The sequence below is a fragment of the Eucyclogobius newberryi genome, unplaced genomic scaffold (assembly GCF_026437365.1).
Source record: "Eucyclogobius newberryi isolate DKJ021-1_F unplaced genomic scaffold, fEucNew1.0.hap1 SCAF_11, whole genome shotgun sequence".
Lineage (NCBI taxonomy): Eukaryota > Metazoa > Chordata > Actinopteri > Gobiiformes > Gobiidae > Eucyclogobius > Eucyclogobius newberryi.
In genome coordinates, this window is record NW_027315735.1 from 17926244 (window position 1) to 17942584 (window position 16341).

The following is a 16341-nucleotide window of genomic DNA, read 5'->3' on the forward strand; positions in this document are numbered from 1 at the left end:
GTCGCTGGCATTTATTTGCTCTTGCCCCGCTGGTTTGATCTCTCCGACACGTCTTGTCCATGTCTCGTAAGTCATTTCCTCCAGCTGCAGCGCTGTTCTTCCTGGACATTTACAACACCTTGCTAACTGGATTATTTGTTCTGCTCCACATGTTTCTAGCTATTACACGCTTTCTTTCACCGTCTATGTTTGCAGACGCTCTCATTCTATCTACGTTATAATTATTTAGGTTGCCAAACATTAGAATTATTATTATTCTTTGTTTTTTGGTGCACTTTACCCTTAAAAGTTCCAAGAATTTTGTTCACAATGGCAGTTTACCCCTGAACTTGACTTTATGTGTTTTAGTGTGCATTTTAGTTCTACTCATTTTGTTTCTATACTGTTACTTTTGCACTGTGATTCATGAGTTTTGAAACTGAACCCGCACTTGTCCTTTTGCATGCAAGTTAACCATTCTCTGCCCATCCGTTTGTTCTTGTTCCTGGCTTCATTTTTTCTGCCCCGACAGTTTATTTCTTCGGTGCCAGAGCTGGAAACAGCAGACCGTGTTTATTGATGTTCAGCGGTGGAGACAAACTTTTCCACACATCAAACGCGCTCCCTCTGCCATCATCATCATCATCGTCTCCCACTGGCACCATTTATTTGTCTTTCTCTCTCGCACAGATTCTGCGTCCTTTTGTTGCTCAGGCCAAATACCTCCGGCACTGTCCAGTTATTGTAACCAGACTAAATAGATACAGCGCAAACACATGGGAGATGATATTTATGCAAAAACAACTGAGGAGGATTTAATGAAGGGTTCAATTACTGTTTATTTCATGCTTAACAAACACAGAACTACTGTTGAGACTGGCAGCGGGCAATCTGTTATGTGGTAAAAACAAGTACAGTTGACCTACAGATGAGACGACATTACGTAAAAGGTAAACGCACAACAAGATCGTAAAGTGAGGAGAAGATAATCAGCCGCTGCGGTGGTCTTGGTTATGGTTTTCTCATATTTGTCAAACTATTCATTACATTCTGTCAAAATACTTTGCTTGAAATACGATTTAAAACTTGAAGACTAATCAGTATATTGACATTTTGTATTTAAAATGTTGTGGTAAATCATTCAAATAGCGTAAATTAAAACCTAGTGACCTATTTTTCGGTCACAGGGTCAAAATACATAGTGTAGGATTTCCATAATGGCACTAATTGCAGAGGGATGTTATAATTAGAGCAAAAGCAAGCTGACACTTTTGTTTATAGCTACTCCACAGAAAAACAGCATTTAGGACTAAATTTAGGTATTTGACACCATGTCCCAAGTTCACAGCGACAAATGAGAATATAAGTAATCAAACACAATCCCAATCTTCATCATGAGCTAAAAGAACAAGTGATGTCATTCTATTGTTTCAAAGTGGTCTTTTTAAGGTAAAGCCGGGAATTAGCACTAGCCTACTGTACTGGGGCCTGCCTGCAGCGCTAACCACCCATAGACATGCTCAGGCACACACAGGGTCAGGGGTCAGACCGCGAGTGTGAGGTCACACTCGTAAAAGTGACCAGTGTTTGGGACAAGTTTACAGAGAACAATGTGAGTGCAGCCGCAGAGCCGGCCTGTCAGCGCTGAGCAGGCGGCACTTTGTCCCTGTGCACAGAATGAGACTGATTCATCTGGCTTCTGATACTTGCAGGAGCATCAACTTCAGCAAGTGTTTATGTAGAGAAAGAAAAATCATCATGAACATCACTTAACATATTTATATTCTGAGTTCTGTTGCAAATTCAGACCGAAATGGGCAGAAATGACCAGGGACGTCGTTTAGAAAGGGTAAGAATATACAAAAATTTGATGTGCGTGACTTTCCACTTTCATCATGTTTGTGCTCAATAAAAGAGAACGTAACTTAAAAATGTTAAGTTAACTTTGCATATGTGGCCTTATATGATATGAGCTCAAAGTCAGCAAGTTTGAGGGAGTTTGTGTTTTGTCTGTGTGTACACTTTTAACCAGAATTCCACTTTAAGTTACATAAATGAGACCCCAGGCCTCTCTCTCCATTGACACTTGGTACTCTGTGTGAACACCATGACAATACCAAGCTCAGACATTTAGGAAGTGTCCAAAAGTAGTTCTAATACAAGCTCATAAGCAAGCATAAACAGACATCTTCACGTGCCGATAGTTTGCATACAGCAATTCTGAAACTGTGACCACAAGAGAGCAAGCAACACTATGCCAACTTAAGCAAAACACGCCTTTGCAAGTATTCACTGTGCATCTGCTGCTTTGTAATGTAAAGTGAAATAACAGACGTGGAAAAAATCAAAGGGAATGAGAATCGTATTATGGTCTTATGTTTTGTGTTTAGACATAAAAGATGCACTTTCCTGCCTCGCATGTTTAGCCTGTTACGCGTTAATATTATGTTTCTCTCACGCACACACATATACAACATATACAACACTGAACTGAAGTGAGTCTGTTAGAAGAATTCAAAGTGAAAGTTTAGTTAAACAAGATAACCCCTCATGTTTGTAAGTCCACATTTGAACAGCATACACAAACTGCCATGGGTTTTTAGGATCTTTAATTATCTTCTTCATGCCCAAAATAAACCTCCTCTATTTGCTTCCATCTAAATTATCTTTACATTCCTTTTATAACTAAATTACCCCTTTTTCCAGTGCACATGTCTTTATTTGGGTAGGCACGGGTTTGGGTCGTAAACAGATCTTGAACTGGGGAGATCCTTGGCCCGATATGACACAGTTTGACAAGCATTTTAAACTATAACAAATGCGAGGCCATTACTGCAGTTTTGCCATGTAACAGGTGGAAGATGTGGCGTTACGCAACAGCAGAGTCTGAAAGTCAGAGTTAAAGTGGATTTCTGTGTGCGTATAAAAATATCTGCACAGGTTTTTAAGTGGCTTTGCGGTGCTGTGTATTTAAAGACTCATTCATGTGGCTCGCTCTGGCTTCCTGCTCGCTCCTGCACTTCTCTATCTCTTCTCCTTCACCGTCATTGCTCCTGTCATACTCTCGTTTACTCATTCACTTTCACTGATTAAACATTTTAAATAAAAAGTACTTTTTGTGGAGTTGCATTGAAGTATCTCCTAGTTTCTTTTATGTTTACACAAGCCACAATCTACACCACAGTGTGTGATGTAGCATATGTTATCATTACCACTGATTTATTCAAAGCTATGCTCCAGCTTCAAATGTAAAATGGGAAATCCCTGTTTGTGAGGCTGATGTAGTAATGGCCAAAAAATAACCTAGTTCATTGAATCCCATGATGGATCTGGGCCCTGTTGTGGATCACAGAAGGGTTAAATATGCAGCCATTTAAAGGTCAGCTTTTCAAACATACATTCTTGAAGCCTAAATACTGATGCAAAAGGCCCAGTTATATGGTATATATAGGTTGCAGTGAAGGTGTAATTACATAAACCTGCCTGAATAGCTGTCCTTCAATATTTTGATTTCTACAGTACAGTTTTTATGCTTTCATGCATTGCACTAGCAAACTCTACACTAGAAAACTGGGATATGGAGAAATGGAGTTAAGAGGAGCTGATGACCCATAGCAACTATTGGAGTAAACCTGCTGCCTGAGTTAATAACAACACACTTAACATGAATTTAACTGATTGATTGAAACAAACAAACAGGAACTCTCCATCTACTTGGTTAATTGGCATTACTCATATCTATTATTCATATCTAGCAATATAATCTGCATGTAGTAGATTGTATTGATATTTTTGGAATTTGCATAATGGGATCAAGGAACATCACTTGAGGGACCTCAAGAAGATGGAGATGATGGTGCAGTTCTACATGGCCATCATTGAGTCCATCCTCACCTCCTCCATCACCGTGTGGTACGCTGGAGCCACAGCCAGGGACAAACAGATAATACAGCGCATTGTGCGCTCTGCTGAGAAGGTGATTGGCCGCAGACTTGTATCTCTGCAGGACCTGTACATCTCCAGGGCTCTGGGACATGTAGGTCGGATCACACCCGACCCTTCTCACCCTTGACACAGACTATTTGAGCCACTCCCTTCAGGCAGGAGGCCACTCCCCTCAGGCAGGAGGCCACTCCCCTCAGGCAAGAGGCTACGGTCCATCCGGACCAGAACCTCCCGTCATAAGAACTTTCCCTCTGCCGTTGGACTCATGAACACTTCTAAAGTTACATCTGCCACTTTAACTACAATTAAATCAATCACTCACTGCATTTAACTGAAAATGTTGTGTACATTTTTATTTTTATCTTTTAATAAATTTAAATTGTTTTTCTTCGATGCATGTTCTTTTTGATTCTATATATCTTGTTTTTGAATTTTGACAATTGGCAATAAACCTTTTCTGATTATGATTCTGCTAAATCTTCCAGCATGTTGAGTGAGGTCCTAATAATTTACATAAAAGAAACAAGGGTAGCAAACACAAGTGACCTTCATGAAGTTACATTATAGAGCTTCCAAAAGTGACACTGTATTGTTTTTGTATGTAGTGGAAAAAAACAATAATTAAATATTACTTGAAACAGTCTAAGGGTTGAAACCCCAGACAAATCTAATGTAAATTAGAACCGTGGTCTGACCCCAACTCACCAGGACACACCAGATTGTAGTTGATTTTGACTATTGTTTACAAATTGATTGCAGTGTCGGTGTTCTTTGGGAAGAGTTGGAAGCCCAGACAGAATTGATACATGTTTGTTTGCGAGAGCGCAGAGGTGAATAACATTCTGTTGCCCCATAAACAGAACCAGTCTTGACTCTGCACCAGTGCAATAACACCGGTTTGGCTTCATTTGTAACCATCGGGCTTAACTTATACAGAAGAAATCACTGGGGTACACACATACATTCACACACGCACCCACACGTGTGAGTCGTGTGCCTGACGTTAGCCAGCTTCAGCCAGGTCACTGTATCCAAAATAACTCTCAAATACTGCAGTAGCTATGCAGACCTCCCACTGCGCTCAATATTACACTCACCAATAATACAGCTCCATATTTTATTGTTCATTACAAATTTAATAACATGTTTTGGCAGTGTGTTTGTTTGAAGAGAATTACAATACAATTCAATCTTCATTGACTTTATAATATTGCAGTAGAGTGCAAAAGTGCAAGAGCAATAAACTTCTATAACTATTGAATGTAAACAAGCCTTACACATTCTTTGTAGTTCCATATCACATATCACTTAAACTTTAATTTAGTTAATAACATTACAGACAATATGTATTTATGTATTCAATAACTTTACAATGGTTTATTTTTCGGTGTATAGTTGTAAAAGCAGATATTCAAGATGCAATAACTTGTATGTGGACAAATCCATAAAAGTTTGACAATAGTCACTGAATATTCATTCTTTTAAATATCATTGTATACCATATTTTAGGTACAAGACAAATAAAAAGGTTTCTTTATCATGAAATATTGTATATAAGGAGTTCTTGCAGATACAGAGTTGGTCATAATGTCATCTCATGCTGCGCTGTGGCTTCAATTTACATTCAGCCAAGGCCCAATTGACATAGTGCAGTAAAACACCCCAAAAACAAAACTTCCTAGAACTCAGGAGGAGATTGAAGACACCCTCAGGTCCCACCAGCAGACCAGTTTTATGTGTATCCGGTTACCATTCTTCACTACATACATTAAGACCATTGAGTTTGGACTTAGCAGAGTATGATAAATTACAGGAAGAAACCATACAAAGTCCATAAACAGTACAACACATTTGTAACTAAATAGGGACTTTAACATCGTCTGTAACTGTGTTTTAATGATATTGCATGCGTGAGACATAAAGCAGAAGTTAGTGCACTCTAGAAACATATGACAAAAAACATCGCACCCCGCCACTGAACTGCAAGGCTCAAAGTTGAGGGCCATAGCGCGCCCGTCATTTCTATCTAAAACACATGATCATAATTATGAGAGGCATTACGTTAACTTCAGCGGTCGAAGCCCTGTCAGTGATGGAGTGTAATGCGTATTCAGTTCCATTGTGTTTTTACTACTGAAACCCACTCGTCAACACTGTCACACGCTCAGGGCAAATGGCAAGTCAGCCGCTCTGTAACATCGGATCATTAGTTAGACTTGGCATTTATAGATTGACTTTTTATCAGTGGCATCTTTACATGTCCCGTCTCAACTTTCACCTCCTGATCTACAACCTCCTTAACTTCCTTCTTTCACTCTTGTTAGTTTTTTTCCCCCCAAGAAGCCAGGCTGTGTTTTTGATTAGCGCTTCCAAAACCTAGATTGTGATTACAAACTTGCAGTATATTCGTAGACTGGATGTCCATTGGCCTATATATGCAGACACATATAGAGGCAATTAACATAAGTAAATATGGGAAAAGTTTGCTTCTCTTGACTCGACATGAATGAGTGCACTACTGTAGACAAATCCATGCACATTATGCTCAATCAGTCTGTCTCCGTTAAGTCTTGGGTAGACAACATACAAAACACACAGCTATTAGTGCTGAAAATAAACAGGTCAAGGGAAATGTTCTCGAATGCGCCGCGGTTACTTCGTCTTCACCTTCATTTGTGTGGCTAAATTGCTACCACATGCATGCGGCCTCTGTGCTATTTCACTGCAAACATATAAAAATACTTAATACAGTATTAAAAAAGAAAAAAGAAAAAAGAAAAATACTACAGGCCCCCAGCCTCCCACGAATGTTTCACAGTCTGCAACCCCATGGTGAGCTAGAGCGCTGGTGAGCTGTAGAAGGAGCAGAGCGAGTGGGAAAGGTGTCAGTGATGTGGACTTTAAAGGCATTGTATTGTGCACTGCTAAGCACGCATTAGCATTCACAAGCTCTATAATGTTTTTACTGGGCAAAACTGGCCAGCTCCAGGACAGTTCTATACATAAGAATTTAAAGATTTCTAGATAGATTGTAGAAAACCTAACATTTGCTTATTGTAAAAGTTAAAGAAAGCTCGATACTATAATGTTCTATTCAGCAAGCCACCTATACAGGACAAGACAAGACAGATGGTAAAAACATCTTGGCATCTCATGAAACCAGTATAATTCCCGGTTTTGAATCACATTTTGTTTGTGTGTTTGAAGGCTTTTCTTCCCTTTATCTCTCTTTTTTCCCCTCATTCACTTTGGCTATGGTTTTCGTGTATCTCCACAATGTGTATTTATCTAAATATGTCCTGGGACCGAACAGCTCTGCAGTCTGGCCTGTGGGAAATACACACTCACACAAGCCGCTGAGAGCTGCCTTATTTTAGAGGCTCAACAGTTTGGTACCCAAGTTTTTCTTTCCTTAAGCTTCAGTTCAAATAGAAACCAACATAGGCTCTGTGGTGCACTTCTATCAAGGGACCCAGTAAGCGCCTTCATCCAGCTGACCAAGCTATGTAAAGCTATCTGTCTGCCTTTTGGTTTTTCCCTGCACTGGAATGAGATGGTACTGTAGAATAAGCCCTGGTGCAAGCTCATTATGGGGATCTATACTAATGACTATGCTAATGACTATGCTAATGACTTAGTAATATAAGTCACCTTCAGGCATAACTTATCGAAAGGTCACAGAGTGTTGCAATGCGGTCACTCACTGCTCCCCAAGGCATAACAGAGTCTAAACAAACACAAATGATTGGCTATCTCATTGTATCTATTGAATTAGTTGCATTGACAGTAGTTTAGGATCACTGACACGCACACGAAAGTCTAGAATCCTTGTGAGTGAGAGAACCAGCTTTCCGTAGTTTGAATTGAGCAGTTTGAAATACACTGACGCATACCACATAAAGCCTGTGGTGCTAAATCAGCAGGAGAGGTGGCGTGAGAGAGAAAGATGTGCCTATTCCTCTGTCTATTTGTATGGAAGACATTTATTTGTTTCCTGCCAGATCCCAATGGCGTGAAAAGCAAACAAAAAGCCTGGAGCCCGGTGACAAGAAAACAATCTAACCATTCCTGACAAGCAAACGCAAACATGGACGCTGGTGGCTCTGTTTGTGCTTCTCAAAAATGCATCACAGGCATGTCAATGATTGAAAAAGGTAGTAATAATGGACATGTGAGATTCACTGTTATGGACCACTTGCACCAATCAGCACTCAGGACCTCACCCGCTGCAGCCAATCAGTGCCCAGGCAGAACGCTCCCACTTCCTGTAACACTAACCATAACATTCCAGCAGGTAAACTATGGCAGTCGCCGCTAAATGGACAATTAGACAAGATTAAAGGCCAACTCCTCGTCTTTCTCCATTAACTTAATTAGGAGGAAAAGACATCTCAAATGACCCCCTGCTCCCCACATCCAGACCAATATCCAAATTCATTCCTTTCTACTGAACTATTTCATTTAAGCGGCCATGTTTAAGTTACAGTGGAGGGCAAAGAGGGTTTAAGACACACTTTTACTTATTGGTCCCATGCATAAGGAGGTTAAGTGCCAGAGGTGGAAAGAAAATGGAAGCTTTTGCTTTTAAGCCACTTGATTAAGTGAATATTCAAATGTGCACTTTGTAAAATACATTTCAAGTAGTTCTTTTTTTTCTTTAGTCTTATCCTTTTCTGGGTCACCACAGCAAATTGGCAAGTCACGACAGCTTTATTTTAGTTGTGGTTTAGGTTTTTTAAATGAATTAGCAGTGATTGAATGGCACCCTTCTGCTAAACAAAACACAAAATATCCTTATAACAGCACTTAGTCTACTACATTCTTGGACAGAATACGTTCTTCATATCTCAGAGAAAATATACATACATGCTTAAATTGATGAAACATAACCTATATAATTATTTTTTGCTTGTCAAGCTGTTTCTCTCTTTTTGTGCCATGTGTTTACTTCACTACATTTTTAGAACATGGCAGCAACAGATATTTTTACCACTCAAAACTCAATGAAATCCCTCACCTGCGCCCCTGTAGACACAAACTTGCTTGTCTTTCCATTAAGCTTACAAAACCCTTTTAGGCTGGAGTTAATGGGCATAACGTCCCTGCTGAGACCCATTTATGGGATGTGGTGAGGGCAGTGAGGGAGCACGACAGCAGAGTTAAGAATAGGATGCAGATGAAAGTGGCTAAAAGTGGCAAGTCATCGTTCTTTATATTTTTCCAAAACACAGACCAATAAAACAAAGTCTCTGTCTGTCCCAACTGGTAATATGACAAAATAGGTTGAGTTGAAAAAGTCAGAAGTCAGACAAGAATATTCTAAACAACATTGACCATGCAATTGTAGATGTTTTTGCTTGTTTTTTTCCTTTCTGGTTGTCTTGACATTATCTCTTGGTGTCTTATTGGTTACATTCTATTCAAAAAGAGTTCACATAAGATTTTGTAAAATAGATATACTTATTCAATTACCTTCATATCCGGTATTTAGTTTCACCCTTGGGAAGGTTGACTTAAAACACTATGGGCCTCAACTAATTCTTTGTTTGGATTGGAGAGAGAATTAGTACGGCTGACCAAGTTACCGTTGGGGGTTGGGGATGCTTGACGACAGTGGTCAACGTTTCTTTCCTTCAGCTTCAAGACTATTGGATCACTTTTGAGACAGGCTCATTATGATCCCAGATTGGAATTTGTGTGTTTACAATCCAGCTGTGTTTAAACAAAAAAAGTAATTGTATTCCCCCATCCCAGTTCCTACAGCTACCACAGTTTGTGTTCATATTTTCTATTCTATTCTCATTTGCAGTAGCTTGGTGCCACAAACATCTGTAAGGCATATTGCAGATTTAATTCATCACATATCCAGCGTCACTGTGTTTTATTCAGTGCATTCATAAATGTTGCACGCTGGTCAGAATGCTCCTCCTCCATTATGTAATATTCATCTGCAGAGGCCCCAGCAGAGCGCCGGCGGTCAACAGGAAATATCTCTCCACTCTGATGGAGCGCTCATTTGTCATCTTCCTCGCACTGCAAACCAATCAGCTGTAACCTGAGAGCCCATAATGGGACGAAGATGCCGCTTCACGATGATCTGGCAATACAGCAAATGTGGCAGATGTGTGCGCGCAACAGACATAATAACGACATCAATCGTGAAGAACTTCCTACATTGCAATTTCTAGACACGCCACTTAGCAAAACAAACCTCCTGATAGACTGTGGTGTCCGGCGATGCGAGAGGCTACCGATTGGCTGAGCGGGATTAAGTGTGACGCCTTTTAAGTCACAAATCAAATGGATTTTTAGAGGCTGGTGTGTGTTTGTAAAAGTTAGACGACCGCAAACCCCAAACCCACAAATTTCACTGCTCCATCCATCTCCCTCACCTCCAGTATCTGTGTTTGAACAGCCCCCCATCGAGTGCCTCCGCCTCGGGAGCCCACAAAAGTCCTAGCCTTCTACCCGTCCATGACAGGACATTCATCCACCCTTCTGACCTCTGCAAAAACTATCCATCTTTGTCAGATGCTTCTAACTTCTCAATTAGAAGTAAAGGAGGAATGCACTAACCTACTTTTTGATTTTATATTTTTATTAATACTGGTGTTTTAAGCGTCAATAATTACTTTTACATTTCTTTCTTTTCCTAATTTTTGTCCAGCCTTTGTTTACAGCACAAGACAAAAGAAAGTTTAATGGGGGGGGCAGATGTGATCAGCATTGGACCAGATTTTGGGGGTGAATCATAATTTTAAAATCCATTGAAAGCACAAACTGGCATCTGACCCAACCCATTGATGTGTTTTCATTTAAAGGGACTAAAGCAAAAGAAAATCGACTACTGTCCTCTTTATTAGTAATTGGTCCTCTTTATTCTCCAGCATTCAAGACACCATTGCTCCAAAAATTCCCTTTTTCCCCGAGCTCCGATACAATAAAAACAATCCTCTATGCATAGTCGAATCGTTCACCAGTGTCCAGCACTTTTACAGTGACGTACCATGAAGGTTTTTAACTGTAAGATAGCAAACTTCTTTTATGAAGTTTTATTAGATCAATATTGCATTTTAAAATGTCCAAAATATGAAATTATGACATAATTGTGCATTACTACAAAATTGGTACACACTGTATGTGTCTCAATAGTACATACTGGATGCTTTTGATCACAAGTACCAAGTATCTAAAAAAAAATATTAATCTGTTTGATACCTCTAGCCCACAGTCACTGAGTTTAAATCAGCCCAATCCGTGCCTGGTTTTCCCCCCAGAACGTGGTCCAGCATCTCCCCTCTCCAAACCTCAGACCGCAGCGCTTTAATAGGAGGGTTAAGAGGTAATTCCTATCGCACTACCATCATTTAATACCTAACCAAGTTTGACAGAAGAGAAGGTTACGAACCCCAAACCAGAAAAGCCACGAGCAAACCCCCTGTCTCCTCCATCTTACCCTCCTGCTGCGATTATGGCCCATCAGAATACCCCATTGCCCTGTCCTTCATTTGCAGGAAAAAGCAAAACCATGTATTGGATAAAAACACAAAATTAGGGAGAAAACATAAAAAAGTACAACAAAAAAAACAAGAAAAGCAGCAGGAAACTCCAGACACTGTAATTTAGTTTTTGCTGATGGCAAACAGAGGATATAAAGAACACGAGATTTATAATGTTAAGTTTGGAACGAGTTGAGCCTTTCCATTCTCAAAAGGAGTTGTCTGTTGGGATCTATACTGAAGCTGGTGATAAATAAAGGAACAATTAGAGGTTTGAGAGGACAGTAAGCTGAGCGAGTACTGTTTTCATTGTGGTTCTGCAAAAAGAGTGGGATCTGCTACGTAAACGGTGTCCATTTACAAGTGTCAGACAGCCTAACTTTAAAAACTCTAGCAAATTACAAATCATACTGGAAAAAAGAACATATAACTATATATTTGAAGCAGCTGGATATCAATTTGCAGTTGGGACTCATTCACAACATCTATATGACATGTCACACAATTATATTTCAGATTTTACACTGACAGGACGCTGAATTTCATCATTGGACATTACAAAGATTTATTCTAATAGCTCAAAAACTCAATACTGAAAGCAAGAAAATGTACGGTAACTTTAATGTTTTATTCTGTACAATTCTGTATGGTATAATTGTGTGTTCTTTTTCACCCCAGAGTTTCGGCTGCGTGTGAGATCCTGGGAGAGACACTAAAATGTACAAGAAAATTTGCTCATAGCCATAACAGCTGAGTTAGCCGTCGTCAGTCATCTCACATTACCGCAAATATATGAAACACTCGGCCCGTGTAGATCTGACCTCCAAGCCACCACTGTGCACCCCGCTGTGGAGCAGATTTCATCTTTCTGTGGCTTTTCACAATGAGAGAGTGGCACCAGAATTACAGGCTGATTTATACTCTTGGCCCACTATTATTACTCCAACAGTTTTTCCGCCGATTTCCCTGATAAAACGAATGTTGGGACTAATACTATGCAATTGCTGTGTAATAGTGAAAATGGTCCTTGGAGACCAGAATGTGTCTTGAAATGACAGTTGTGTCAACTACAGTTTCATGTTCTTATGAGAAGCGGTAGGAAGCTATAGAAGTTTCCAATCTCTAAATAAAAATCTAATCCACTCGGACTCTGTTCAAAGTTCACATCATTATAAAAGCGTCCAGGATAACCGACAAATACTGAAATATGAACTGAAAAACATGATGCATTTTAGAACATGTTTGTACAGATAAATTACAGGATTTGCAGTTGTTGTTTGTGGAGGAAATTAGGGTACTTCAAAAAATAAGTCTTTCACAATCTGCTAATTCTGTCCATTAATATCGCGATATTGAGTTGATTGTGGTTCATCTTAAAGCCCTCACACAAGTGATAAATAAACTATTACACATCTTATTTTGAAAAGCCTTGATGCTTGGTACCACAGCTATAATTAACATATTTTTAGACAATAAAGTGTAATTTGTGACACAAAATAGAAGTGCTTTCTTTAAAATTACGATGTAGTCTTAAACTATTTCTGCAATAGATCAAGATCAGTCTAAAACTTTACAAGAAAGATCCAGTATTGGTGGGAGAGTGAGAATCTTTCTTAATGTGTGAATTGCAGTCTAAAACAACATGGTAAAAACATGCAAAGGCGAAAAACTCAAAAATACTTTTATTATATTATCACAAAAAAGAATCTTTGAAGATAAATAGAGATTGTTTTGTATGGTCGCAGTGCACACAGTCATAACCTCTGCGCTAACTTTAGTATGACCTCCAGTTTGGTCCTCACACTGACACTTTGGGGCCAGAGCAATAAAACAAGAACACGCTCTCAGTTACACATTGTGCTGTTCTTAAGGCTTTCCAAAGTAAACAGCCATAAAGTCCAGAAGGTGTGTCACCCTTGAACCCGACCCGACAAAGACTCTCAGACGATCCCAAAACACAAAAGCTGGAATCAAAAAAACGGGAGTGTAGACAGAGAAATGGCCACGGGGAGAGAAAGCAGACAGGTTGTATCGTCAAGTGGGACCAAATAAGAGAGAGAGAGAGAGCGAGAGGACGTGTGGGAATGTCGAATGAAAAGACTCATCAACTGGAAGGCTACGTCGATGTGACCTCGGCATACACCCGCAATACTATGGGAAATCTCAATATATTTCTGTATAAAAATTCCACAGCGATCCAAGTAAAACACTCACTCCAGGCACACGTTGACTGCTCAAAATCACACGCCCTTTAACGGCAGCAGCAGAGCGGCGGTGAGTCGGGCGACGTGGGATTTGAACCCACAACCCTACTGTGACGGTGTGTTGCCGTAAGATCACATGGCAGACATCAAAAGAGGAGGAAGAGGAAGAGTAATAGACGAAAAGAGGGAGAGGGAGTATGGATTATGGTACTCACAGACGGCCCAGTTTGGGGTTGGACTGGAAGAGCAGCTCTGGGAGGAACTGAAGACGGTTTCGGTTCAGGCGACTGTGGAGAGGGAGACAGGGTCAGCACCAAACAAAATGGATACACGCACGGGTAAAGGAAGTATAATATAGGCTTGTCAATTGTAAAACCAGGCCCAGATGTCTTTCTGTGCAATGGTCATTATCACTGAATACTGTGTTATTCCTGTTTTAAATGTGAGCATCTTTAACAAACCATGCATTATTCACCACAGAATATAAAATCTGAAACTGTTTTCTGATTAATACGAGAAGCATTCAACAACAGTGAATGTGACAGAGACTTTGGACAGTATGAACATAAAAATCTCCTAGTGGGCCACTTGATAGTTGTGAATTTTAAAGGGGCTCTACCATTTATTTGTTATTTTCTTCGCATAATAAAGTCAAATTTATTTCACCCAAGCACAGATATATTGTAAAAGCGGCTCTTGGGGGAATAAAGTGTCCATTGCACGCTGTCTGCATGTAATTATTTACATGCCCCAGAAAGTTGTGAAAAGCGCTTATAAAGTCATGAACAGGGATGCAAGGAATGCAAAATCTACAAACTCCACCATGCATTGAAAACTCATTAGTGTGGACGTGGCCATAGTGGTAATTAAAGGGGCTGTGCCAGATTTGTACTATTTTGAAACATTAATAAGAGAACTAGTGCATTTTTAACTCTCTGCAGCAGTCCATACTTAGCTAATGCATTCCCAGCATCATAAATATTCATGGAAATGAGTTTCGGCTCAAATCTCTGAGCCCGTCCTGGGTAGGGCTAATAAACATTAGCATGCTAACAGTGCACTTCCCCTGCTTCTCTGAGAATAAAATGCTCTATAAATAGATTCAGAGAAAGCGCTGTGTTCTCATTTTCACCTGACTGATTATTTTACATATATCTGAACTAGTTCTGTTTTTCATGTTTCAAAACAGTGAAAATCAGGCACAGCCTCTTCTGATCTGAGACAGGCAGCACACCTGAATCAGTCCTGTTTCTGATGTCTGCTGACAGAGCATCAAAGTCCAGCAGGTTATAGGGTCAAAGGTGGAACTCATGGGAAAGGCTGTGATCGTGACCCGCAGGTTATCGCGCAGCGTTTACCCATGCGATGTGGCGGCGAGGGGGCACCATGATGTAAGCACTAAAAAGCAAGTTATCACTGCATCGCTGTGACCTCCACGTAAAGAGAGGAGTCGGTTTAAGGTTTCTTGTCCTCCCTGAACCTCCAGATGTGCTGATGCAGGAGAATGCTAAATGTAATTCAGTGCGCTTGGGCAGTAACCCTTTTGTACCTTTATATTCACATTTTGTAAAGTTATGTTGTGTGGATAAAGAACAAATATCGGATTTGAGCTATTTTTAAAATATTATTCAGTATTGTCCAGAGAGGACCCGTCAGCTTTAGCAGAACATATTTTCAATGATTTGCTGTGTGGGATGTGAAGAGTGAGGAAATAAATCTTCTGGGAAAATTATCCTGACTTGACGCATTTGTTTTATAGGATTTCTTGAACCATTTTAATAAGATAGATGAGAACAGGTGTGTAGGAGTAACCCTTAATCAAACTGCTAAAACTAAAAAATGTGGCTCAGATGGGAACAAATGATGCTACGGAGGGCAAAAGGTCAAAGGTCATGGAGTAGAATCTGAGCCAGAGAAGACACAGACACCCACCTTTTCACCTCACTGATAATTTCACTGTGTTCACATTAGATTCTAATGCAACAATGAAAATGATTGACCCTTCACTAGAACACGAGTGTGTCCGAGGCAAGATGGGCTAATATTACTGCTATGAGTCATTTGAGCATAAAGGCAAATCCTTAGTGTGTCTTTAAATAATAATTTACATCTTTACGTCTTTTTGGGAGGCGTTGCTGCATGAGCCAATTTATGTTTTAAAATGTTGGAAATGCTGAACTGGATGCAGTTATAAACGGCTGTTTATAACTCATGTTTTGACATAAACGTTCATCTCCTCCTCAACGGATGACTTAAGAGGGTTTTTTTTTTTTAACAAAGAGGCACCATAAATCACGCCAACTCAGCACCGCAGCCTATCACCCGCAACCCTTGACCCCAACAGGCAAGACATTAGACGATGTGTCAGCAAAGCATTTTTAAAAGCACATCACTATCAGAGAGTTAAAAACCAAAAGCCAAACAGACTTGATAAGCCTTATTATCAGACGGGCGAGCAGCATGAGCAGTAGTTCCCTTCCTCTTTTGACCTGTGACCTCGGCTGACACACAAGCAAGGAAGAGGAATTTCACATAAAAGTGCGCCGTCACCTTTCAGGTTGCGTTATCTGATGTGGGATCTCTGCTGAGGCACAGCGTACACATGCTGGTGCCCTGGGGGGACAACTTTCACTGAACTGAAGCAGATTACAAGGCAGACTACAAGAAGCTGCATCGTCCGTTTAAAGTCTCATGCAGCTTTCACATTCGTATTA

General features: G+C 40.1%; 1 protein-coding gene across 1 annotated transcript in view; it reads right to left on the minus strand.

Moving 5' to 3' along the window:
- Nucleotides 1–16341, minus strand: part of slit3 (slit homolog 3 (Drosophila)) — a 224306-nt gene that overhangs the window by 186836 nt on the left and 21129 nt on the right. The window contains exon 4 of the mRNA XM_072436358.1: nt 13843–13914. Coding sequence (XP_072292459.1) covers nt 13843–13914 — 72 coding nt within the window. The remainder of the gene's footprint in view (nt 1–13842; nt 13915–16341) is intronic.